The sequence below is a fragment of the Natrix helvetica genome (genome assembly GCF_964273705.1).
Source record: "Natrix helvetica genome assembly, chromosome: 1".
Classification (NCBI taxonomy): Eukaryota; Metazoa; Chordata; class Lepidosauria; order Squamata; family Natricidae; genus Natrix; species Natrix helvetica.
In genome coordinates this window covers 127,970,213-127,997,762 of record NC_138548.1, presented here as the reverse complement: position 1 = coordinate 127,997,762, position 27,550 = coordinate 127,970,213, and the positions used below count along the sequence as shown (strand labels likewise).

Below are 27,550 nucleotides of genomic sequence, written 5' to 3'. Positions count from 1 at the left end.
CAATACATTGGTAGTGTTCCCCTACTTAAGTTACATCTACTACATATTCTGTTTATATATTAATTACTTTGCAGAACAAAGATCAATGGCTGCTTCTCTCCCATCTTTCAGACTGAAACCCCAAAGGTGGTTATTCTTTCTTAGCTGGTCTTTTGTCAAGGGCAAAGTACCCAAAATCTCAGTGTGGCAGAGAGCACAAGTAAAGGGACATCCCAGTCTTTATCTCAGCAAAGCTAGAGATTGATTTTAACTGGTTCATTAGATTAAAATGATAACTAAAGCAAATAATATATAACATCACTAGTCTGCTATTCAGCAGACAGATGTTGATGGCATCCCACGCTAAAAGGAATGTTCTCCCATCTCTTCGCTGCCAATAATGCACTTTCTACTATAACTGAGAGCCACCAGGAGGCATCTGAGCATCTGAGGGAAGCAATGTCCAAGGCTGGGCTAGAGAGATAATAAGGGAAGTGAGCAAGAAACAGACGCATTGTCCTTTGATAGCAATCTAGACTTTTCCTGTTCCTCAGAAAGGACTTTTTTTGACTGCCTGCTCTCTGGGTTGACTAAGGAGGTGGCGTCACTGTTTTAAAGCTGAAGAAAGATCATCTTTTGGCAGAGAAGAAAGTCTCCCCAAACAGTGTGTGCTGATCCCCTCTCCTTACATTTTGGATGCAATGAGTGGTGATGTTATCCACAGGACCTGTGCACCTAGAGGAGACTTGCAAAAGGTTAGTTAATTTATCGTTTTCTGAATACAGTATTGGGTCTTTAGGTTTGATTGGGATTAAGCGCACACAAGCCTCCGGTAGCCCTTTTGATCATTGACAGATGACAGTTCCTGTCATGTGCGAATCATATTATCCCACCGTACATGCTGCTTTGGGATAATATAATTCAAAAAGAGTGCTTCAGAAAACACTTCTAAAACAGAGTTACAGTAACTTTATGCTTAATACAGGCGAAGGGAGTTGAGCTGGGAATCTTCTAAAGAATAGTAGTGTTTATACACAGAAATATATATATATATTTCTCAGATAATTTCACCTGCTTCCATACTGGATTTTCCATTCAACTCTAGGCATAATCGTCAGAAGTTAAGCCCTATTTAGTACATTACAATATAGTTTACTGCAAAGTAAAAAAAATATATACATAATTGTATTCTACAAGTACCACAATATATCCTAAGCTACAACTATTTGAATATTCTACTGATCAACGGATTTACATTTGAAAAGGGAGAAAATAATGAGCAATGGGAACATCCAAGTGCCATATTCCAATATTAGTTTTTAACCTGTGAGATAATACCTCTGCCCAAGAAGCAACTTTTGCCTCACACTTTAACTACCAGCAGCCTATAAAAATATATATTTTAGTGATGTAAATGTGAATTGGGGGTCTCCAATTCCGATCAGAAAAAACCAAAATGAAGCATCTCTCATTCCTTAGAAATTTGGAAAGAAGCTTCAACAGGACAGAAGAGAGTCTCACCTGAACAGCCATTTTACCAGGCTTCTCAAAGTGGGAATTTCCACATTTCTCTCTTTCCAGGTGTTCAGAGCATTTCCTTCAAGAAAGTCCCAATCTGTTTTCTCCCTCTTGAGAAAGACTAGAAGGGATCACACTGAGGATGGTTTCTCTTGCTGGCTATTCAGTCAGTGTAATAGGTTAATTGACTCCTGTTATATCTAGCCAGATGGTAAGAGTTTCTTTCTAAGTGCCTTTTGCTGCTTCTTTATGAGCTTGTTAAAATAACATTCCTGATGTTTGTGGTTTTTGCTGGTAGAGTGACTGCAACCACAGGTAATGCCATGGAAGTCTCCTCCCCACCCCAATTTCCTGACAACTTTCCTAGCAACTAACCTATTCCTGCACTGCTAAGAAGAGTGGAGGTTTTACTACCAAAGATAGGAGGTGCACAGTGTCTGCCCTCCCCTCCGCCCTTGCTCGTTCTCCTACATGGCTACACTCAAGAGCATTCTCTAAGTAGATGGCTTTCGGAGAAGTCAAGCTATAGATAGAACAGCTGCTTCTGGTGATTTCCAAGTAAGTTAAAATTAAAAATTTCTGGTTCCAAAAGTTAGTGGGAAAGGGCTATTTATGCAAAGAAGCACATGGGATGATATTGAAAATCTGAGCGAAGGAGATCTGCATACTAGTTTGTTTTTGCACTGGCTGCACTTTTCTTATGGTGATGTGAAGTCACATTCCGAAAGACTATGTACGGCCGTTGACCCTTAGCATGGTGCACATCTATGTCCTAATACAAGGAATAAGTTTAAATGTTCAGCAATCTTTTCTGGAATCTGGATGTCCTCCATGGCTTTCTTAAGTATGTAGATGTGTGCCTCAAATGAAAGCATGACTTGGCAATAGCTGGGCGTGTGAAAGGAGAGTTAGGAAACAGTGGAGTTCACAGGAAGAGCGAAGGGAGATATTTTTTTTATCTTACTCATTTCCTTAACCAGAAAAGCCTCTTGAAGACGCTAGTTGTTCTGATCTGTTCTCTGACATGTTTAGATTTTAAGGCCAGTTCAAAAATGAAACTGGCAATTTTAAGTTAACATCATGCTTTTCTTCAATGATTAAAAAAAATAACAATTCCTTTAAATATAAAACTCGGGATTGGACAGGGGACACATCTGAAATTCCAAAAATGTCACAGTGGACATAGGGCTTGTTCGTTCATAAGAAAATCGCTCGGGGGGGCGGGGGGGTCCATCAGACTATCCATTTATTGGAAATGATTGAAGATGCTGATGGCCCCATTTTTTTTATTTTCTAAAAGAACCTGTGCAGAACCTGGATGGTTCCCTAAAGCAGCAGCCCATCAACCTTTGTGGTTTGGTAGCCTGGGTGGGTAGGGGAGGGGAACTGGGCCACATGAGTGGGGGACTGGTGCCTGCGTGCACGCAACTCAACTTGTGCAAGGTGAGCTGGTTGCGCACTGGCCCGCCACTTGCACAAGTCAAGTTGTACGTCTGCGCATACGTGCCCAGCCAGCCACTCACACGGCCCAGTTCCAAAATGGTCACAGCACAGTAATCAGTCGCAGCTCAGGGATTGGAGACCGCTGCCCGAAAGCATTAGTTGAAACAAAATGGATAACTTGAGTCTAGTGCTTTGTTTCATAACATATCACTGTCCAGTTTATAGTGAAAAGCATCAGGAAAAGTAAAAATCAGATAGCCACCTGTCAAGACACGAGAGAGGCGTTGTTGCCACTAGATTGTTTTGCACTTTCACAAAAAAAAATATTTTAAATCACCATCTCCAAATTCTGGTTCTCATGGATGAGGAAAATATAGACCAGTTGAATGTTTCCAAGTCCGTCATTTAAAAAAAAAATCATGTTGGAACAGATTTGTTACAAAATTTCTGTAGTAGTATTTACTGTACATATGTGTGGTTGACAATTTATTAGTGGGATTGTTTTAAATAGGATTGCATTAAATCTCTGAAATGTCGAGTTGCAATTATTCACTTCTCTGTTGTGGTTCATCATATCTTTAACATTTATGCAGTACTTTTTGTAAGATTTCTTTTACACGGTTTACCTAAAGTCATGGAAGTTTTGCACTAAACAATTTCATTTTATTTAAGTACAATGACAATAAAGATTATACTTATACTTAATTAGTACATTATTATGCTATTCACATTGAGAGTTATTTTATTTTTATAGAATTTATATCACTGTGCTATTTATCATAACATGTACAGTATTACAATAGCTAAGAAATGCATCATAACTGAACTCTTTCTATAGCTACGGTCATTATCTTAAAAAGAAAGATAAATTCTAAGCCATACATCTCTTGGTTTTATTTATTTAGACTATCTCCATCAGGAAGTCCTTTCTGAAGCCCAGAAGATTGTGGATTCTTTATCAGACGCTCAGATGGGCTCCCAACCGAATGAACATCTTATATTCATATTATCTCGGCTCCTGTCAGCTTTCATCATTCTGGCCAATGTTTGCATTATATTTGGGATCCTGTTTAATCGCAAGCTCCATGGAACCATCAACTGGTTCTTCCTGAGTCTGCTCATTGCTGACCTCTTGGCTGCGGGAGCTCTTCCCCATGTTTTTCAGAAGGGTCATCTGAGCTATTCGTGCTTAGCACGTTATGTTGTGCCCAATTTCCTTTTTCTCTCTTTTTTAGCCAATCTGCTGGTGATGCATTATGCTAAATATACATGCATCAGCCAACCACTGCACTACCACCAGTCCTGGGTTTATCGCTGGGCTGGTCTTTACATATGCTTAGCATGGGTGTCTCCCTTGACTTTCGCCTCCCTACCGTTGGCTTGGTACCAAGGGAATTCCAGTGAGAAGTGCTCTGCTAAAGAAGTCTTAACGCGGCCTTATCTCTGTGTAGAAACCTATGTATTCATCATCCCAATCATCTTTGCAATAGCTATAATGGGCATCCGAATGATCTGCATAGCCCGAAAGCATCTTAAAAATATTAAAAAACTGCTTAATTCAGTGAATCAAAGTCAGACCCCATCGGAATTGGAACAACAACTGGAGCTGAGGCATGCAAAGAGTATCGCCAGTGTATCTCTCATCTTCCTGGTCTGCTGGGTGCCATATATTGTTTGTTTGAATATCTCACTCTATTTAGAAATAAAAAGTAATAGCACCCTTGCTATTGTTATCTGCATAGGAACTGCCAGTGCTGCTGTAATACCCATCATCCTCAGTCTTGGCAATCATCAATACATCGAATTTTGGAGTGACATGGCCATGAAAGCCTATAGAACCTGCTGCCGAAGACCGGGGTGCAAACAAAAACAAAATAATCGGCCCCGTGGCAATAATACAGACATTCTTACAATTGCAGACTGATGCTTTCCAGTGGGAAGTCATCGAATCCCTCATCCACCCATTTAGCAGCACAAATGCTTCAATCTTCTCCCTTCAGCTTGGAATGAAATTGGAATGTTTGCTTCCAGTCATGGTTTCCCATAACCTAGATCAGAATTCTGCTGTTTGTTGGGGATCTAATGCCATTCAAAAGTTCAGCTAAATATAGAAAGGACATTTCTTTTTCTCTTCCTTGCTGGCAGTCCTGGGAACACAAAGAAAGTTGGAATGCCTTGAAAACACATTGATTTGCTATCAAAAAATGGAGAAGTTGAAAAACAATGAACAGTTGGGAATAGTGTCTCCTACACAGCTCTATTCCTGAATTCCCCTCCTCCTGAATCCCTGCCTTCTAGACCTGCTGCTTACATTAACCCCCCTTTCTCCTGACATGGAAGAAAGTCCCTGGTTCTCCATTATAAGAATGTCAGAATAGAAGATAACACCTGAATTTCAGCAGGCTTAGCTATAATCCTTGTTCCTTAAATTCCTTGCAGCGCAATTGAAGGATATTGGGAAGCCATTGGGACATTTGTATATCAAGTAGGCTGGATTTGCAATGAACCATAGGTTCATATGAAAGTTCATATCTAAGTTGCTTCTCTCCTTGATTAGTTTCCACCCATTGCTTCTTGTTCTACCCTCAGGTGCTTTGGAGAATAGTTTGACTCCCTCTTCTTTGTGGCAACCTCTGAGATATTGGAACAATGCTATCATGTCTCCCCTAGTCCTTCTTTCTCTTAAGCTAAACATGTTATACCGTTTCAGACAAATAGCTATCCAACATCTTCTTAAAGACTTCCACTTTAACACATGGCCCTCTGTAGTAGAGATTGAATTGTTTAGGTCTGTAGTTGATACTGGAGACTGTAAGGACCAAAACAGATGAGGAAGGAGCTAATGCTATTTCAGCAAATCTGAACTCTTGGACCAATCCTGAGCAGAAAACTCCCAACTCAAGGCTGGGAAGAGAATGGACAAATGTTCACTGATTGAAAATACTAAGATAAAAAGCTTAATAATTTATACCTTATAAAGCTAATACTGTATGCTAGGCTCCTTTGATGTGTCCTGCCATAATTAACTCTTCATTGTAAATACCAGTTCTTGTTGGCAATAAAAGAATTTTTAAAACTGTCTTAAGTCAATGGAGCTTCTGCTAACTACTGACTGGAGGATTAAGCTTCTAAAAAACATTGTTATAGCTGTGCTTGATGTGAACCTTGATGATAAAGGCTGCCAAGGGAGGCAAGAAATAGTTAAGGATTGATGACTTGGTGACAAATTTAATTAAGGTGAAATTGGGCTGGTTTTTTTTTTGTTTTTTTTAGCCTGTGGGTTTACTTATACATCCATTTACCGTAATCTTTTTCTGAGAAGAAGCAGATGCTTTGTGAGATCAGAAGCAAACTGGTTTGCCATTTATGCTTATTAATATTTAGGACCGAGAGACATAATGTCCTCATTAAAGAGGTAATATAGTTCTCATGATCTTAATTGGTCTAATTCCCTTTTTAAACAATTGAGGTTGGGAGCCATTACGACCTCTTATCTTGCAATCTTCCAGATTAGGAATTCCCACTTTCCATCTTTAGCGATAGAACATCAAACCAATTTCCTATTTCCTTCATCCTAGCATTTGGGCAGTTTGGGGTTAGCAAACTCAGGCCCGGCTGTTGGGCCTCCAATCACATCTAATAGTTTCTCATCTTTTTTTTTTTTAAGGCAGTGGTGTGTGAGGCAAAACTTAAGCAGAGGAAGGCTTTTGTATTTTCTTCCACGTCTGTTTTTAATTATGAGCTCTGAAACTCTTGTTTCTTCATAAGTAAAGGTAAAGTTTCCCCTCGCACATATATGCTAGTCATTCCTGACTCTAAGAGGTGGTGCTCATCTCCATTTCAAAGCCGAAGAGCCAGCGCTGTCCGAAGACGTCTCCGTGGTCATGTGGCCAACATGATTAAATGCCGAAGGCGCACGGAACGCTGTTACCTTCCCACCAAAGGTGGTCCCTATTTTTCTACTTGCATTTTTTACGTGCTTTCGAACTGCTAGGCAGAAGCTGGGACAAGTAATGGGAGCTCACTCTGTTATGTGGCACTAGGGATTCAAACTGCCGAACTGCCAACCTTTCTGATCAACAAGCTCAGCGTCTTAGCCACTGAGCCACCGCAACCCATTAGGTCCTGTTATATTAATCCAAACTCTATTCATAAACTTAATTAATTTGGAAAGACTTAAAACTCTTTGGGTGCCTACTGAGACATATTCTATTTTCAAAAGGGAAAAGGGGTAATTCTGGCACCATGCTTTCAGATCATATAGTAGTTGTCAAGGTGTTATTTCCCACCAGGTACCAGTTTAATTTGTTGGGTCCAATTTAGCAGAAGTTATTAGGGGAATTCTTTATTCACACTAAGGAATTCATCAGCTACATCCGTCATAGAGATGGCAAAGAATTATAGGAGCTGCCACTGAAAAAATTTAAAAGGGGACAAAATCGTCTACCCTTCCTATAGATCTGAAGATATAAAGCATACTGTATATGGAACAATGCTATTTATCATAATTAACAATATTGAAATTCAAATAGTTTTATTGCAGCCATTAACCAGCATAGAATTAAGAATATTGAACCTATTCTTCATACTATGAACTGAATCTTATTCAGTGAAAAGGAAAATGATGTCAAAAGATTAGGAAATCTCCTAGGACAGTTTCATTAAGGATTTTAAACTACCAGATTATGTAAACAATTGCAATTAATCTTCTGATCAGTGTTTGGAAAACTGCATTTTGTTGGTTTCACAAGAGTTTAGGTGGCCAAATTTAGAAAGGATAAGTACTTCAAAGATGAACTCTACTGAGAAATTCTGGCTAACCCAATTCTGATATTGATTGGTACAATATCTTGGGATATATATATATTTCTCTTTTTCAGTCAATGATAAAAGTTTTAGAATAGTAGGTGAAATCTGAAAGTAGAAACCAAAGGATGTTTATGATGAGACCAAAAATCCTCTTAAGGACAACCTACTGGATTGCAGGGAAAGTCAGAATCGGAAATATTGGGCTCCACCTGACAAAAACATACATCCAGGAACTACCAAGAATGCTCTCCACTTTTCAGACAGTGGAGGTAATGTGCTAGGTCAGTGATGGCGAACCTATGGCACGCGTGCCACAGGTGGCACGCGGAGCCATTTGTCAGGGCACGTGAGGCGCTGCCCTGTTAGCTGGCGAGCGCGCATGTGCGCGCTGGCCAGCTGAATTCACCCTTTTTTAAAGCCATTTTTCTCCCTCCCCAGGCTCCAGAGGCTTTATAGGAGCCTGGGGAGGGCAAAAACAGCCTCCCCTGGAGGCCCTCCGGAGGCTTCATGAGCTTCCCTGAAGCCTCTGGAGCGCAAAAAACTGGTCCTACGGGCAAACCGGAAGTTTGGGAAATTTGTTTTGACTGCTCCGGAGGCTTCAGGGAAGCCTCCTGAAGGTCCCCGAAGCCTCCGTAGGGCTTCTGGAGGGGCGGGGGAGGCTGTTTTTGCCCTCCCCAGGCTCCTATAAAGCCTCTGGAGCCTGGGGAGGGTGAGAAAAGCATGCAAAAAATGGGGGGTTGTGCCTACAGTGTGTGCATGTGCACTGGGGGGGGGTCGTGCATTGCATTATGGGTGCGGTACGCCTGCACGTGACCCCCCTGCACTCCTCCCACTTATGGTTCGCCATCACTGTGCTAGGTAATGTGAACTCAAAACTAGGCAACTATTGTGTTTTCCTTTAGTAAAGGTAAAGGTTCCCCTCGCACATATATGCTAGTCATTCCCGACTCTAGGGGGCAGTGCTCATCTCAGTTTCAAAGCCGAAAAGCCAGCGCTGTCCGAAGATGTTTCCGTGGTCATGTGGCCAGCATGACTAAATGCATAAGTCGCACAGAATACTGTTACCTTCCCACCAAAGGTGGTCCCTATTTTTCTACTTGCATTTTTTACGTGCATTCGAACTGCTACGTTGGCAGAAGCTGGGACAAGTAACGGGAGCTCACTCCGTTACATGGCACTAGGGATTTGAACTGCCGACCTTTCTGATCCACTGCGCTACTGCGTCCCATCATGTTTTCCTTTATATTTATATAAATAAAACTCCCTTCTAAACCGTACCAGCCAAAAGGCTAATACTGCAAGGGCTCCCTGGTGAGACTGGAGTAAAGTAATCTGAGCAATGTGCTGTACTGGACCACTTCTGCAAACCCAACAGGTAGCGTATTTGGGTTGCCTAAAAAAAAGTCATTTGGAAAGCAAAGACATTGAACAACAGCACTCTTTTCCAGACTAACTAATTTACATTTATTTTTGGAAGGTTCTATACGGGAAAGGAAAAACCCACCACCATACCATACCCTCCCAAGGTGACTTTCGTCATTATTCGACAGTCCAGCTGGAGTGATCTCTGCTTTTGGCAAGTCATTAACCATTGAAGACTCCAGTATGATGGTCTTCCAGTCCGTGGTTCAGCCCAGCTTAGTTCCACGATGGTATAAATCGTAGCACTGGAGCGAGCCGTGAACCATCAAAAGTGAAAGGTCCATAACGTCCCTGCGGCTCAAGCCCAGTGTCCGCAGGCCTCCATCAGATGGCTCAAAACATAGTCTTCTATGTGAAATGATAACTGGCAGTTGGGTCACTAGAACTGTAGCAGCTGCCCAGTTCAGGATATCTCTGACCCAATCTTCCCGGCCATATTTCGCAATTTTAAGGTCCCAGGATTCTCGCAGTCTATATCCTGAGATAATGGCCACATCCAGGACCCATAGTTCCTTTGTATGCTCCACCACCAAGTCCGGCTTAATAAAAGATGGCCCAGATGGTATAATGGGCTTCACCCAACAACAATCTCCATCCCCTAGGTGCGCAAGGTGGCAGAGAACTCGATTGTGATGGGCACACCGGGCATTGTGGGTGATCTCACAAACCTGTAGAATATGATTCAGAGTTTCTGAGGATCGGCAGGCACCTTGACAGCTCTTGTCCACCACTTGGCAACTGGAACCACACGCACTCCTAGATTTGGTGTTGAGTATGCCGCCCCTCAATTGGATGCCCTGTATAAACAATCGGGGAACACCCGAGAGAGGTGCAACAGCCACTTGTGGCTAGCTCTATCAACATCTGTGATACATAAGTCTTTGCCATCAATGGATCGTGCGAGGATATACTCCAATTGGACCTCCGCCTTGGTGGGAACGACTGCGGAGGCCATCATGCACGGTCGATTTATCCGAGTCATCAGTGACTGGAACACCTCCTGTTGTAAAACGGCAGTAAGCACCAGGGTAGCTCCCGACGCCACTTTCTCGAATCGTGCCTTCTGTAGTAGTAGTATCGAGGAAGAGAAGCAGGGCACTCCCAACCCCCCATTTTTAATGTGGGAGTGGAAGAATCCCAATGGAATATCACTTGGCAGAGGGAGCCAGAGCTGCACCACAGATCTCATCAGTCTGTTCAGCATCGTAAGTGTATTACGGTGTGTGTTACCAAGGACCAACTCATGTGTGAACTTTGGCACCAAATAAGATCTCAATAGCCTAAGCCGTTGATAGGGCTTGAGAGGTGCCTGGGTCAATTCATTCAGCATGCCCTCCAAGAGATCAGTGTGCTTTGGGACAACCCGGCCTTTCCACTTAAACTGGAGGCCCAGATACTACACCGAGTTGTCCGGCCCTAACAGGCTAATAGAAGCACCTGTGTAAGTATAGGAAGTTTGTAATAGGGCCATATACTTACATTTCCCAACTTTGGCAATCGTAAGGCCAAAAGACAATCCAGTTGCATGGAGGGCATTTGCCACAGAATCAAGCTTTCCCTGTAACCTGGCTGGTCGTTCTGCCAGGAGCACTCTGCATAAGTCATCTGCATAAACCAGACAGTTAATCTTCTGGCCATCAAGATTAAACCCAATTGTGGGCAGGGAAGCCCGCAAGATGTCATCAATGACCAGAATAAATAAGAGGTGAAAGAGGATCTCCTTGCCGTAAACCGCTCCCGCATTGAATAACTGTATCTTCGAGTTGATTGGTGGAAAATTGAAAAAGGCTACCCAGATAGGAAAGCAGCGGAGGAGGAAGGTCTGCCCCAGTGGCAACCCTAAAAAGGGACTGATGTGAAACCCTATCAAATGCCTTGGCAACGTCGAGAAACATCGCACAAGGCACTTGATTGGTATGGACCCTCTGTAAGATGGTTTGGAGAAGGGCTGTTGCCTCGAGACAGCCATCCCGCTGAAGGAAAGCATGTTGGAATGGGGAGAGCGGCAGCATGTCACGGAGACGCTTTGCAAAGCCCACAATAGCACGGATGCTATTGAGATAGGACGGTAGTCCCCCGGAGCTGCTGGGCTCTCAGTTTTAGGAAGAAAAACCACTTGGGACCGCACAAGATGTTTAGGAGGACCCCCGGCGGCTAGCAGCAAGTTGAAATAAGCCGTTAAAGATGGCTGGTGCAATGCCAGAAGGTCCATGGCAGAAATGCGGTCCAGGCCTACTGCACTCAATGACATAGATTGCAGGGATAGATAAAGGACAGCTTGGTAGCAAACCCTGATCACCCACAGGTAAGACGTTTCACTCTTAGCTTTCGGTTTTCTAGCCAAGTAGGCTCTTAGACATCAATTATATCTTGTAGTGGTTTCTTACACGCCAATATCTCCCACCCAAAGCACATTGTAGAATTGCTTTTATATTCTTAGCCTTTTTACCTTCTGTTTAGGACTGGGATTAAATTTCTCTGAACACCAAGGAAAACACAGTACTTGGCTATTTTGAGTTTACATTACCTAGCAACAAGCAGCTCTCTGAAAAGTGGGGAGCATTTGTGTGACACCCCCTTCCATTGTTCAGGTATCCATTGTACCCAGCCATCCTGAAAGACTTTCACACAAAATGAATGGCTACATGGTTCCACTCCTTACTGTCATAGTTCAATGCAACACTATTATGTTTTTCCCTCTTGCCCGTTTCAGGACGATAGGCTGGTCTTTGGTTACCAAACGGACTAGATATCTAGCAATAATAGTCCAGCAAGCCACAAATTCAAACAAGCCCTCCAAGATGACAGCCTTCTTTTTTATTTTTATTTTGTCGTAACGTCTAGTGACGTAAAAACGAGCTGTCTTGTTATTGTCACTGAGAGGTCCACGTATTGAAGTCCAGGACGATGTGCTCAGTCTCCACCAGAGTTCCAAAGCCTGTGCATCATCTCAGGAACATCATTTGATTGGCTCTGAACAAATCCACACGATTTGTTGGAAGGGGAAGCACAAGCTCAAAATGACCAAGGGAAGGATGAGCCTTACTGTCACTTCACAGGCTACGTAGCAGTCCATTTGCCCCCATCTTAAGGGGAGGAACATAGAAGGTGATATCGCTGACCTCCATGAACATATCTTCCAAAATTATGTGCAAGGAGGCCTCTTTGAACCTGGGAGAAGTAGGGAGGTTCTTCTGAGATACTTCACTTCCATGCCTACCGCTGCCCAGATCTTGATCCAGGCCTCACCCACTTGTGTTTTCTCATCGCTTTGTGTATGAAGCACCAGGGATGTAAATAATTGTAGAAAACTCCAGCAATCAATTGGGGATAAGGTGGCAAAGCTTTCTTTTCAAAATAAGGACGATCATAAAACGTTTAGTTGCCTTCCTGCAGGATGTTATTAGGCTAACCCCATCCACCCTGCTCACAGTCCCATGGGTACATCTGCCATCAGTCCCATGGCATGCTTTCTTGCAGTGCCCCGTCACCTAAATGCTAGCGGTCAGGTTGCTGCACACAAAACACTTTGGCCTGGTGGTCACCAGAAGTAGTAACCACAAGCGAAGCATCTCTGCAAGAGAGAGAGAGAGAGAGAGAGACAGAGAGAGAAAAATTATTAAAATACGTATAAAGATAAAGGTTCCCCTCACATATATGCACTAGTTGTTCCTGACTCTAGGGGGCGGTGCTAATCTCTGTTTCAAAGCCAAAGAGCCAGCGCTGTCTGAAGAAGTCTCTGTGGTCATGTGGCCACCATGACTAAATACTGAAGGTGCACGGAATGCTGTTACCTTCCCACCAAAGGTGGTTCCTATTTTTCTACTTGCATTTTTTACGTGCTTTCGAACTGCTAAGTTGGCAGAAGCTGTGACAAGTAACAGGAGCTGACTCCGTTACATGGCGCTAGGGATTCAAACCGCTAAACTGCCGACCTTTCTGATCGACAAGCTCAGCGTCTTAGCCATTGAGCCACCAGGTCCTATAAATACGCATACACTCACATATATACTGTATGTCTAATATGTATGTTTAAACCAAACAAAGAACAAAAGGAAAGAGGCAAAAAATATCATGATATTGGAAATAAAACATTAAGATATGCTAAGAGGGAGGCAAGAGAAATAGGCTCCTATTATTTCTGCTGAGACTCCAGCTAGTTTAGGGAATTCCTCAATTAACAACTATCAGCAACTCTTTATCAAATTATACAAAGTATTTTCATCTCAGTGGATAATATAAACAATGCTGGTTTTTAAATAATCAGCTTATTTTTCTCTACTTTCCCTTTCCTTGCACATCCTGTCTTTTTTATTGTAAATCTAAAGGCAAGCAGTATTTTAATACAATACAATAGCAGAGTTGGAAGGGACCTTGGAGGTCTTCTAGTCCAACCCCCTGCCTAGGCAGGAAACCCTATACCGTTTCAGACAGATGGCTATCCAACATCTTCTTAAAGACTTCCAGTGTTGGGGCATTCACAACTTCTGGAGGCAAGCTGTTCCACTGATTAATTGTTCTGTCAGGAAATTTATCCTCAGTTCTAAGTTGCTTCTCTCCTTGATTAGTTTCCACCCATTGCTTCTTGTTCTACCCTCAGGTGCCTTGGAGGATAGTTTGACTCCCTCTTCTTTGTGGCAACCCCTGAGATATTGGAACACTGCTATCATGTCTCCCCTAGTCCTTCTTTCTCTTAAGCTAAACATACCCAATTCCTGCAACAGTTCTTCATATGTTTTAGTCTCCAGTCCCCTAATCATCTTTGTTGCTCTTCTCTGCACTCTTTCTAGAGTCTCCACATCTTTTCTACATCGTGGTGACCAAAACTGAATGCAGTATTCCAAGTGTGGCCTTACCAAGATAGAATAAAGTGGTATTAACACTTCACGTGATATTTTAATGGCAATATTTCTAAGCCGGGAGACTCTTTGGCTAAAAGATGCGGCAAAAGGCTTTGAATGAGTATGCTTTAAACTTAGATGCAGGAATGCAGCATCAGCCCCAGAAAAAAAACCAGGAAAAATTTCTCAACTAAGATTCATCAAAAACATTAATAGAGAAAAGTTCTTTAAAATATTGACCAATAGTCACAGCCATTTATGCTTATCCATCCAACGGAATTCAGTAGGACTTATTCCCAGTAAGTTTAATTTAATTAATCTTCACACCACCAGTGTAGGTATAAAAAAAAAAAGAATCACACAGTAGAAATGACAAGCTGAAAGTCAAAAAGTCAAAGAGCTCGGGAAGTGCTAAGCCAATGATTCTGACAAATCGTCCATTTTATTTTCTTGTTCTTGCTGTTACTGAGAGGTGTTGGGCTGGCATTGGAGAGACTCGGAGTCTAGTGCATCTTCAGTCACAGATATTTATTGGGTGACTTTGGGCCAATCATTCTCTCTCAGCTGAGCATGTAATAAGATTGTTATTGTGGTGAGAAAATGGAAGGATGGAACACTGTACTGCCATGGCCACCTTAGGAAAATATGGGATATAATTCTAACATGAAAATAAACGATGAGAGCCACTAAGGGAATTGGAAAGAAGAAAACTATTTTACTATGAAAAGTCTCTCTCTCTCTCACACACACACACACGTTACCTCATTCTCATGACTCACTCTCATTGCATCATCTCGGTTTACAGCCTTACAGCAGCTGGTCAGCTATTAAATCGTCATTACCTTAACAAAAAGAATCACTCCAGAAACAGCATCTGTCTTCTTCCCATTCAATCCAATTCCTAAATATCTCAACCTGCTACACGTTTCAGTCTGAGCCCATTTCCCTGCTGAAACCATAACCTGTTGTGAGATTCCAGTGCCCATCTACTGGAGTAATATTACTTAACCTAAACCTTGAGGTAACAGCTTTCTACATCCCTTCTTCCATTTTCTCCCCACGCGACACTTCCAAGCACCTTCCACCAGCATCCTCCAATCTAAAAATTGCTCTTGAAGTGCTTACTTGTTCAAAGCGAAGTCTAAAATTTCGGCTGAGTGGCCCCTGTATTCGCTAATGAGCTTTCCCGAGCGTGCATCCCAGAGCCTCACAGCCCCGTCCAGACTGCAAGTGTAGACCACAGGTGAACTTTCTTCCCAAAGGAGCTGCACGATACCTGACTGTAAACGGAGGGGGAAAAGGCGTTAGAGGAGCATTCCCATCCTCTTGGTATGAATCCAGGAAAATTCATCATACTTTCTTTTGATTGCCCACTCCTCAAGAGGCCATCACATCAAATTTCCAGCTAGTCTCCAACCTTCCCTTTCTGGTGGTGGAGAGAATGGTTGGGCTTCAGCTCCAGAAGGCCCTGGAGAAAGCAGGTGACTACCCTTACTTCACCTGAGTGTCAGGACAGTATGGAGGCAGCACTAGTCCTGCCTGGTGATGACCTGTAATCAGGGGTGGGCTGCTACTGGTGAACCCCTTAGCTAACGTTATGGCTGGAACCCCCAAATCCTACCAAATGTGTCTTTGCCATATTTACTCTTCTGGAAGGCAAAAAGCACCAAATCATGATACAAATGGGAAAATGACAGAGGCAGAAGTAGAGGCAGACAGGCCAATCGATAAAGCTAACATGCCTTGAGCTGTAGCAACTTAACACAAAGCTTTCCTCCTAAACCACAGCATTTTTTCAGACGCCTATTATCTTTTCCCTCTATCAAAAAAGGAAGGAAGATTTATCTAGTTCCTTTCTCCTGATCATTACTCTCAAATAGCACCCAGAAAATTATGAGAAGCAGCCTCTAAACGGTAGTGTGCTTCTGTGCCAGAATGCCTCTGAGTAATATGTTCCTTTCTAGTGCTCCCCCTGGTGATCACGATATGCTCCATTACCTCATGCTGGCACTTATGTCTCAGAGTCTGCGTGGCAAGGTCATAAATAGCCAAGGTTCCATCCAAATAGCCAATGGCTGCCAGTGGCATCCTGCAACAGGAAAGCCGTAGAGAAGGATCTTTACTGGAACTTGTACAGTATTGTAGGAAAGATAGAAGTAGTCCTTGACTTACGTCTGACTGCAACTGGGACCAGAATTTCCATTGCTAAGCAAGATGATTGTTAAATGACCTTCCTTTTGCCTTGATTAACTGCATGTTTGTTTGTTTGTGACAGTGATTGTTTTTGCCACGATTAACTGTATCATTGCAGTCGTTAAGTGAAACTCATGTTTGTTAAGCGAATTCGGCTTTCCCCATTGATTTTGCTTCTCAGAAGCCAGCTGGAAAGGTTGCAAATGGTGATCACACGACTGCAGGATGCTGCAACCATTATAAATATGTGCTGGTCCAAATTTTGATTGTGTGACTGTGGGGATGCTAATGATGGTCGTAATCGTGAGGACCGGTCATAAGTCACTGTTTTCAGTGCTGTTGTAATTTGGAATGGTTGTTGAACAAATGATTGTAAGTCAAGGACTACCTATAGTATACAGTAATTAAATAAATCATCAGAGCATTAGTCCCTCTTGCTTTGCTAATGAGTTCCTTGGCTCATTCACACAAGGTGGGCACTAAGAATTTGGGGGGGTTGAATCATTCATGATCATCAGAAAAGCATATTATCTAGCTTGGTTCACATCATCATTCCCCCACCCCCTCTTTGTGGAAGCTTAGATATGTGCCATATGAAGTTGGCTTTGAGGAACATTAGCAGATGTTTACCAGGGCAGAACTGGTTACAGGCCATACAGATCATTTCCCCAAGATCCTCCTTCAATTGCTGTCTGATTGATGATGGTTAGAGATGACTTGGCCAGCTGGCTTGCGGACAGCTGATTCAAACAACACACTAGCCCTACGAGCGGAAATGGTTTTAAAGCATGTAGTTATTGCCAAATACAAGTCAATACCCAATGAGGATTTCATGGCACAGTCACAGGCAATTGTTCCTTCCCTTCCCTGAATGTGATCAACTCGCAGAAGTTTCTAAAAGCCAAAGAGGAATTGAGTAATTTTTTTTCTGGAATCAGAAAGAAACAAGATGCCAGAAAATATGTATCTCCTTCATCTTTGCGGTCCGTGTCCGCTATCATGAAGATCTGGGAAGGAGACTTAGAACCTCAGCCAAGTCGGAGAAAAAATGTGCCTTTCTGGGCCAAACTGTCTATTTATTTACTCTTACTCACTGTGCCTATCTCAAAAAAAAATAGCTATCTGTACTAGACTCATATCCTTTCCCCTTGAGTACTTACACATTGCAGAAACCCAGGGACTCCACTGAGTTGGATTCTGCCTCCTCGTCAGCTGCAGGCTTGCTCTCTGCCTTGAACACAGACACCACCTGCAGGAAAGAAGCAGCCAACAATAGCTTTTCTGTGCATTCAAGAAGCAGAACACTATGACAGATACTTTGCTGGAAGTACCAGCTGGAGATATGCTGCATGTAATAAAATCAACAATGCTATAATCTTGGCCAAGAACGCAACACATAAGTCTGGAAAAGTACACACCGATTGTTAGTGGGCATCAACAAATTTCTGGATGGACTTTCTAGCTTACAAAACGGTCATTATAATCAGGACTCCATTCACAATCAGACGCCTCTTATCACCCACCATGACTCTGAAATGCTGCTTTGAGTTATGGCAAAAAAAAATATTTCATGTCTATCTAAAATTCCACATCTTAAATTTGGATCTGGAGATATAGGAACTGAAAACTAACTTCTGCTCAGACACTACTCGATGTGACAAAATGTGGGGCAATCATGGGTGAGCCTGATTACACGGCAAACTTTTCTCCAGGTTTGAAATGGGATAATCTTCTCAGATGCCAAAGTAATTTTCCAGTAGTGAGAAAGTGTGTGCTTTCAAGTTATATTAGTTTTAGGAGTGGTTTGCCACTGGCTGAGAGAGAGACAGCAACTGGCACAAAGGTGCCTTGTTGGTTTTGTGCTAAGAGCAAGACTAGAACTCCAGATCTCCCAGTTTCTAGCCTGGCACTACTATATCAAACTGGCCCAAGAACTGCAGAGCCCAGGTTCAAATCCCTACTCACCAGAGAAGTTTATTGGGTAACTCTGGACCAGCTTTTTCCTTCTCTTCAAATGAGTTCATAGGGCAATTGGATAAATAATGGGGAAGAAAGTTCGAACTCTGAAGTAAACTTGGGTCAGAAATATAAATGTCAGCACTACTAAACAACCTTATCCAAATGAACCAAACAGATACTCTGCACAGCTGGACAAGTGACAGGAAGGGGGAGGGAAGCACTTACCTTTCCAGTTGCAGAATTTATCAGCTTGGCATGGCAGTCAACAGAACCTGTCAGGATTAGACTGCCATCCTTCTGGCTGGCCACACACGTTAAAGGGCCCTGGTGCCCTTCATTACCTGGAAAGACAAAAAAGACACATCCAATGAAAGACCCTGTTAAAGGTTCCTTTCCCTTTTTCATGTGCTATCTTGGCTAACACCTTGATTCCCAAACTCCCGTTTTCTGTGAACAGAAACACCACAATGCCATGTTAATGATGCAAAGCTACAAGAAATGCTGATTTATTTAATTTTCTAGTGTTAAAAAAACTGATCCTATCAGAGCCAGGTTTTGTTGCTCTCCTGGTACCTCCAACTTGCTGAACTATACAGAAATGGAAACCTGAGCTGGTTGCAAAATGAAATGTATGACTAGTCACCTGCCCTATCAGTATCTTTGGATCCTGTATTTCCTTGAGAACCTGTATCTTGCTTCCAAAGGGGACATGGTGGCTTTTTTGTGAGGCTGACCCTACTTTGCAGGAAATCTAAAGCAACAGAAATGGGCAAAACACCCAGGTTTTTATGTGGAGGTGAGATGACCAGGATACAGGTATTATGTTCCAGTGAGCCGGAGGTTCAATAGGCTTCCTTCCATGTAATATTTGGTACCTTTCAGAACATGTAGTGAGTTGCCCTGCTTCAGGTCCCAAATACGCACTGTTCCGTCTTCATAACCGACAACGGCCCTTCTTCCTGCATGAAGCATTTTTGTGTTAGTCATTTTCTAGGGTACCCAAAAAAAATTAGTTTTAAAGAGGCCCAAGGACCTTCCCACCCCATACCAAAATTCCAAGCAACGCAGTGCTATTTTCTCATTGTGAAAAGAAATAGAGGATGTGTTTGGAAGTGCCAAGCAATGGGGCAGTTCCATTCCTGAAGCAATTCTAACAGCAAAAACAATACTCCTCACCATCAGGAAGGACATGGCCACAGGTAGCCGGACAATTTGGCCCTTGAAAGGTTTTGCATTCTCCACTAGGGATCTTCCACATCCAGCAGTTGCCATCTGCTGTGCCAGCCAGAAGGACAGGGGACAGGGGGTGCCATTCGGTCCACTGGAAGAAGAAAGCAAGCAATAGATTGGGAAATGAAAGAAAAAGGCTGTTTGTCCAGTCAGTGAACCCATTCTTCACCTGTTTCACTTATGACCTGATTTATTTTAACTTCGAATACTTTACATTGGCTAGAGTCACACTTCATGCTAAACCATAAAACATTTAATGCTTGGATTCATGTGTGCTAAGTCAAAGCAACAAATATATACACTATGGCTTAATACCAAGTGTGAACTCTGTCAATGTGACAAATCATCAGCTAAAACCTAAGCCTATCTCTAAAAAGTTTAATATCTGGGATTCAAATAGCATCTTAAAAGAGCTACAGGCTTCCTAAAGATCACCCAGGAAGCTCATAATCATACAAGGTTATTCTAATGAATTTAGACTAAATGACATCTGAAAGATACAGTTTATTATGAAGAACCATTTAGTAGAAAGAGGTTTGAAATAAGTCCGGTTTCTAAACTGCATGGAGAGCTTCACTGGATGGTGCCGATGGTCGATGCAGAGGTAACATGCTCATCCCTCCTTCCTTGCCTCATTTGTAGTGACAATTTTGTCTTGGAATGACTAATCTCATCCAATCAATTGCCCGAAAATCATGCAAGGAAAGCGATCTTCTTCAATAAGGAGAAAACCGCATATTGCAGCAACTTCTTGAGCAAACAATTTCAACCAAGAATATGATTTTGAACACGTCACTACATTATGGTCTATCAAGTTCTCCAGCATTTTCCCTTGGTGCAAGAGGAGCTAATCAGGACAGGTGGAAACAGTCTTTTTTTGAAAAAAAAAAAAAAGGTCTGGACCATGTTTCCCTTCCTACTCTGTCTGGGAAATATAGAGAGCATAGCAGAGATGATCTCATCTCACAAGTGTAAGAGGGGACAAATTCTTTGGACGTTTAATTGTTTTCAGCTTTGGAGAGATTTTAAGAGTGGAATTGGTATCTTAAGAATTGCAGAAGCTTAAGCATCTATTCTGTCCCCTAAGTACCTCTCCACGGGGGAAGGGATGCTTCAGGGATTCTAAAGGATGTTTTGGATGTCTTTAGGTGATTTACAATAGCTTTGATCCTTAAAGCCCCCCACAAGTGAAAAAGAGGATAAAATATACACACTCTAACAAATGTGGGGTTCTTGGTACACTCTAACCTGGGTCGTTTTCTTGCAGACATTTCATGGAACATCTACAAGAAACAACCAAACCCAGAGAGCATCAAAGACCTGTCGATTCAACCTGGAGCTACAAATATTCTCCTTTATTGGTATAACTCTAACAAAACTATGTGGGTTACAAAAAAGGTACTAGCAGTTCCTCATGTGGCTCGCGAATTACCCACTCCTAACTGTGGTAATGCCTCCATAGTTGATCAAGTTTGCTTCACATTGGGAAAGTCAGTTGCTTTTTTTAGGCAAAGCTTTTTGTCATGGCACTCACAGGCTCACCTCCAGGTCACCCACTTCAAAAGACCAAATCTCTTCTTTGGCATCGACTCTCCAGACTTTAATGAGTCCACCCATGTCGCCCGTGGCCACGAAAGTGGAGTCATAACTAAAACCAACACAAGTGACAGAATCTTTGTGACCTAGAGACAGTGGGAACAAAATGATCACGTGTTGGAGCAGACGGGCCTTAGAGATACCAAACGGTGGAAGACAGATTTGTACAGCAAACAGCTGCAAAAGTGAGGTGAATCAGGACTTAATGTAAGCTTTAGCATTACTATTTTTTGTGCCATAAGTCCAGAATGTCCAGCTGGTGTCTCCTTACTCCATCAATATGCCATAATTTCTATGTTCACTGAAAGTGTAAACCTATTGCAGTATCTTGGATGACTTTAAAGAGGGATTAGATAAATTCAATGTGGACAGGTCTGTCACATGCCATCCAGGGGTGGGTTGCTGCCGGTTTTACTATGGTTTGCAACCCGTGTGCAACACTGTTCAGCACACATGTGCGCTGTTCAATGTAAATTGTTCTTTGTGCATGCGCAGAACAATTTACAGTGAACTGCGTATGCGTAGTCATTAAAAACCAAAATGGCGGCAGCCCAGCGGCGGTGAGGGAACCGGTTCAGTGGCATGGCAGGCCTGGGTCGCTGCCGGTTCTGCGACCCAGGCCAGAATTCCACTACCAGTTTGGCCGAACAGGGCACAACCCACCTCTGATGCCATCAGTCTTTGATATTCAATACTACTACTGGATGGAAAGTAGGGGAACAATGGGCAAAATAGATGTTTCCTGCTTGTGATCATTGCAGAGACATCTGGTTGGCCATGAGAAACAAATGCTGAAGGAAGATGAGCTTTACGTTCTTCCTATGTTTTCAAAAAGTGAAACCTATTTTACTGAATGGCACTTGTTCCTGTGCTAAATAGTATAAGACTGTAGCCAAAGTTGGACCAGGAAATATTCGACTGAAATTTTGTTTTACCTGTGTCAAAAATTTCGCTGGGAATTTTAGATATGTTTCTTCTCTATAGTTATCCATTTGAAGACTCAAACCAATTGCCTTCCTTCATCACACACACTTGGAAGATCAGGATAATGGCATTGAGAAAAACTATTGTTCATAGTAAAATAATAAATATCAGACACCCGGTTACTTCAATTAAACAATGATGTGTCTTAGAACCCTTCTCTGTAGCAGTCCCTGGAATGAGGTTCCCTCAAGATCTGGATGACCCCCCACTCTGCTGTTGCTTAAAAGAGCTGTGAAGACTTGGCTCTTTTGCCAGGTCTTCAGCAAGGGACAGTGAGACCCTCACTTCATCCCACTTGTCATCTTTTTTGTTATGCTCTATTATAATTTCTTTGATTGCTGTGATCCACTCAGCATCGTTGAGATTTAGGCAGCACACAAGTGCAGCAAATAAGTACACAATTTCACCAAGCCATGAAATGATTAGTTTTGGCTTCACAAGTTGTATGGAGCCATTCAAATAGTTTTATGAAATGTTTGCATCAATCTAGTAGACTTCTTAAAGCATTATATAAATATTGTTAATATGGACAGGTTACTCTTGATATCACCCTCCTTACGTCAGCCTAATAAACTACACTATATTGCCCAAAGTATTCGCTCACCTATCCAAATAATCAGAATCAGGTTTTCCAATCACTTCCATGGCCACAGGTGTATAAAATCAAGTACCTAGGCATGCAGACTGTTTTTACAAACATTTGTGAAAGAATGGATCGCTCTCAGGAGCTCAGTGAATTCCAGCGTGGAACTGTGATAGGATGCCACCAGTGCAACGAATCCAATTGTGAAATTTCCTCGCTCCTAAATATTCCACAGTCAACTGTCAGCTGTATTATAAGAAGGTGGAAGTGTTTGGGAACGACAGCAACTCAGCCACGAAGCAGTAGGCCACGTAAACTCATCCAACATCAGTGTGTGACCTCACAAATGTGCTTCTGGAAGAATGGTCAAAAATTCCCATAAACACACTCCTAAACCTTGTGGACAGCCTTCCAAGAACAGTTGAAGCTGTTATAGCTGCAAAGGGTGGACTGACGTCATATTGAACCCTATGGATTAGGAATGGGATGTCACTTACAGTAAGTTCATACATGAGTAAAGGCAGGTGAGCGAATACTTTTGGCAATATGGTGTATATAGTATATGTGTATATATGTGTGTGTACAAATGTGATAGGGCCACTGTGAGCTATTCTATTACATAATCTATTTTTCCACAGAGTATCCACTTTAGATATACACAATCATCATATCTTGAGGCTCAGACACCTGCTTGCAGGATTTCTGGAAATTATAGAAACAGTAACCCCACACATTTGGGAATGCAGGTAGTCCTTGAGTTACAACCACAATTGAGCCCCAAATTTATGTTGCTAAGTGAAACATTTATAAGTGAGTTTCCTCTGACATTTCTTAAGTGAACAACTGCAGTTGCATTTGGTAAGTTAACAATGTGGTTGTTAAGTGAATCTGTGCTTGTCATAAGGCAGTGTTTCTCAAATAGTGGGGCGCGCCCCCCAGGGGGGGCGCGAGGCTCCATAAAGGGGGGCGCGAAGGCTCCCTTTCCATCTGGGTGCAAACGAGGAGCCAGGAGCAACAGGCGGGGTCCCGCCACCACGTTCAACAGTTTGCTTTTCCTCTCCCCGCTCGCGCGAAGGGCATCTGCGCTGCTGGCGCCGTCCGCCGCTTGGTTTTTTTTTTCAAAGCACGGAGGATGGATGCCGCTCTGGAAGTACGCTCTATGGTTGTGGGCTGCAGATTGTACAACCATAGAGCGTACTTCCAGAGCGGCATCCATCCTCCGTGCTTTGAAAAAAAACCCCAAGCGGCGGACGGCGCCAGCAGCGCAGATGCCCTTCGCGCGAGCGGGGAGAGGAAAAGCAAACTGTTGAACGTGGTCTATGAGTATAAATTCATTTAAAAGTCTCTTCATTCTTTCTGTCAACTTCCCTCTCCAGCCATGCAGAGCCCCATTCACTCACCTAGGGGCATTCTGAAGGCACCGAGCCGCGGGAGGTGGAGGGCGGCGAACAGGTGCTCGCGTTGCTTGGTGCCTTCCAGGTACTGCTAGGTCGGTCAGCGGCGCTGTACCCGGCTGGAAAGGGGGGTTGCCGGGCGGTTGCTCATAAGCTTGGTCACCTCATGGCTGCTGCGTTGCTGCCCAAGGCCATATTTCGTGGGTCAAAAAAATATAAGCCCCTGGGGTATTTTCAGGGAAACATGGTATCCCAAGGAACAGAAATAGCATTTTAAAAAGTCTTTTGAAAATCTCAAAGTTCCTTGTATCTGGTGGGTGTTATCCTTTATCTAAAAGGGTTCGAACTTTGAAAGATTTTTTTTCACTATTAAAGTTCATAACATGTCCTATTTATAGGAAACATTTGGACTGTATTTTTGTTTGATCCTGTTGATAGGACAAGGAAAGGATTATATCATATCATTGCAGTTGTAATTGGATTTGGAACAATAATTGTTATAGACAAATGATACTATTTACAGTCGCGCGGGGGTGGGGGGGCGCGAAATGTTTTCTTCTTCCTAGGGGGGGCATGACAGAAAATAATTGAGAAGCACTGTCATAAGGTCACAAAAATGACCCCAGGGAACTGCAAGCATCATAAATATGAATCACTTGCCAAGCATCTGAATTTTAATCATGTGACCATGGGGATGCTGCAACGGTTGTAAGTATGAAAAACAATTATGTCACTTTTTTTCAGTGCTGTTGTAACTTTGAACGGTCATTAAATGAACTGTCGTAAGTCCAGGACTACCTGTACAAATCTGGGAAAACAATAACCCCACACATCTAGGGAATACAAAAGCTGGGAAAACTGTGGCAATTCACCATTTCCACATGGTCTACTGTGGTCAATGACACAAATGTGAAAAGCAAAATTGAGGGTGGGGACTAATGAATCCATCTTAGAACTATGGGAGATGGCTTCTGTTTTGATGTCTTGCCATTTACTCAATAGATCAAGAGAGGTATCAAGAAATATGTTTACTGTACCAGTCGTTTTTGCGAGGGTGATTAATATGAGACGTACTGGAAGCCATGTTGCCAGTCAATACTCTGCAGGGATTACTGCTTTTGGCACGCCTCACCTGTACACTCAAAAAGGAGCTCGCCATCACTGACACGCCATACAAAGGCCTTGTCATCTTCACCACCTGTCACAGCAAGCGTGTTGGTTTTTGGGTCAAGACTGACACAGAAAACTGAAGCTGTGGAGAATCAACAGAACAATGGCAATTGAAGAAATCTCCTCATAAACAGATGTAGTCAATGAATTCAGAACAATCAAATCAATGAAAGCCAGAGACTGGGAAAGGACTCTTGTCCTCTCTCAGTGATTACTATCTTAAACTTACCTGTTTAAAGCTAGAACTGGATTTGTCTTTGTCACCAAATAGAAACCTAGCAAAATATTATAAAAGCCAGCTCTTCCATACACACACCTTTTTATGTTTCAAAGATCCAGCAGCACTTTACGAAAAGCAACAAAGAAATCTGACATAGTTCTTCAAGTGCTAATCTTTTCTATAAGAAACTTCACATGTTTTGTTGCTAAGGAATAGCTAGTCATTGAAGACATTTATTTTCAGCTTAGAATTCAGCACAATTCATTTTACCACTGACTTCAATGGCCAAGATGGAGCTCCAGAGCAAGCTAACTAGCTAGTGGCCTGATTCAGACATTAATGCAAGCCATCGTATGATTTGATTTTAGTTTAGTTCTTATGGTTTACAACCTAAAGATCCTTATTGCCAACAGTCCTGTGGAAAGCAGAAAGAAAACCACCATAGATCCCTTTTCTCAGGCATATTATTATTAACTACCAACTATTATGTGACAAAAATCCTAGAAGACTGTTTTTCCTTATGTTTTGCAAGGTATTTATTGTACTTTCATTTAAAGTGTTTATATTTCTTGTACGCTGGTCTGAGAGATTTCTCTTAAACTGTGGATGGAAGTAATTATAATAAATAACAATTGGTCCATTAATAGGTACTGGCACAAGTCAGCGATAGACAAGTGATTCACACCAACCAGGATAATTGTGTTGGAGACTATTGCTCAGTGACCATTATACTGCACATATACATAACAAATATTGGTGTATATGCTGTACACACCATGATCACTGAATAAATGACTGAAGACACAGCACAGAATGTATCTGTGTGTATGCATTTGGCTGTCACAAATATTGCCAATGGAAAATATGTTGATATACACATTCATATATAAGCATCCATTTTTCTGATTCATGGAGAGAGATTTTCACCCCAAACTTCTTGCTCAACTCCTGCCTTGGCAGTTAATAACCAATGAGCAGAATCCTCTTCAGTTTCTAGATGACAATGAATTTAATTTGAAACATTTAATTTGGAAAAAAGCCTTTCCTTTATCCCTTTAATAGCTCACCTGTATGCTTAGAGAATGTGACCTCACTGTCATCATGGGCCTCCATGCCTTCTTCCACCCCCTCATCTTCCTCCCAAGCAGAGTCTTCTTCTAAATCCACATCTTCTATTTCATCAGCCAGATCATCTGCAGGGAGAGAGAAAAAGGTAGTTTTAAAATTACCCATCAGCCAACTCTTCTTCCTTAAGAGTCATATGTGAAACAGATGTAGTAACAAATCTCTCTGTTTTCTCACTAATCTGTTTCATCTCTCCATGGACCCTTCTAAAGAGGGAAAATAAAGCAGGCGGATTAACAGATAATAAATTAACAGATTTGAAAGGGACCTTATAGGTCATCTAGTCCAACATCCACACACCTCAGGAAACCCTACACCATTTCTGACAGATGGCTGTCCAATCTCTTCTTCAAAATCTCTGATGAAGCTTCCACAACTTCCGAAGGCAAGCTCTGTTCCATTGGCTCGTTGCTTCTGAAACACTACTGGTTTTGCTGCGTGCCTTTTCTATAAGAATACAATTTAAACCAGGAGTGTCCAAGGTTGGGAACTTTTAAGACTTGTGGACTTCAACTCCCAGAATTCCCCAGCCAGCCATGCTGGCTGGGGAATTCTGGGAGTTGAAGTCCACAAGTCTTAAAGTTCCCAAGTTTGGACACCCCTTAAACAGTGACAACTGTATATCATCATTATCTTTTCCTCTAAGAAAATAAAAACAAAACCTTTATCCTCTTAGTTTTCCTGACATCCGGGACAGTTTGTCTCCCCCAACCCCCAAATTTCTTACAAGGAAAGCCCATATCCCAAGTCTCGTCCCTTGTGTCAAAACCTTGGCTCCCAGGGTCCCTCCCTTACCCGGTCCGGCCGGCTCGAGATCCACCACTTCCACGAGCTCCTCTGCATCCCCTTCCCCATCGCCGCCGGCCATGAGCAACAGCGCTTCGGGCGCCGGCTCTACCTCTTCCCTTTCTCCGGGCTCCGCCATGCTGACTCCCGCCGTCAGAGGACACGCGTCTCCAGCTAGGGACTCCCTTCCTTGCTCCCGCCCCCTGTGGCGGGGGAGGAGCCAGAGCCCCGGGTGCCAATCTCACGAAGGAACGGAAAAAAATTAAAACAACCCACTAGCCAATCGGAGCGGCCAACA

General features: G+C 42.6%; 2 protein-coding genes across 3 annotated transcripts in view; one reads left to right on the top strand and one right to left on the bottom strand.

The window, feature by feature from the left end:
• The window catches only part of AAMP (angio associated migratory cell protein), a 34,469-nt gene extending 6,960 nt beyond the window's left edge, over positions 1–27,509 (bottom strand). Inside the window, exons 1-11 of one of the 2 annotated variants that reach the window (XM_081935987.1) lie at positions 27,262–27,503; positions 26,409–26,534; positions 25,084–25,203; positions 20,937–21,076; positions 19,341–19,485; positions 19,040–19,123; positions 18,390–18,505; positions 17,366–17,454; positions 16,011–16,101; positions 15,138–15,292; positions 11,974–12,745 (exon numbers count right to left, since the gene is read on the bottom strand). In XM_081935987.1, the coding sequence (XP_081792113.1) occupies positions 12,670–12,745; positions 15,138–15,292; positions 16,011–16,101; positions 17,366–17,454; positions 18,390–18,505; positions 19,040–19,123; positions 19,341–19,485; positions 20,937–21,076; positions 25,084–25,203; positions 26,409–26,534; positions 27,262–27,391 (1,272 nt within the window). In that variant the 5' untranslated portion in view covers positions 27,392–27,503 and the 3' untranslated portion in view covers positions 11,974–12,669. Of the gene's footprint in view, positions 1–11,973; positions 12,746–15,137; positions 15,293–16,010; positions 16,102–17,365; positions 17,455–18,389; positions 18,506–19,039; positions 19,124–19,340; positions 19,486–20,936; positions 21,077–25,083; positions 25,204–26,408; positions 26,535–27,261 lie in introns of those variants that run through there. The other variant, XM_081935988.1, reaches the window with a different exon arrangement.
• Positions 488–5,457, top strand: GPBAR1 (G protein-coupled bile acid receptor 1). Its single transcript, XM_081936000.1, has 3 exons — positions 488–734; positions 1,796–2,055; positions 3,846–5,457. Exon 3 carries the CDS (start codon positions 3,911–3,913, stop codon positions 4,862–4,864), a length of 954 nt encoding a protein of 317 aa, XP_081792126.1. The 5' UTR covers positions 488–734; positions 1,796–2,055; positions 3,846–3,910; the 3' UTR covers positions 4,865–5,457.
• Positions 27,510–27,550: the final 41 nt, after the last annotated feature.

Coding starts and splice junctions, on each gene's coding strand:
- GPBAR1 (XM_081936000.1), top strand. CDS start 3,911: ATGGGCTCCCAACCGAATGAACATCTTATATTCATATTATCTCGGCTC.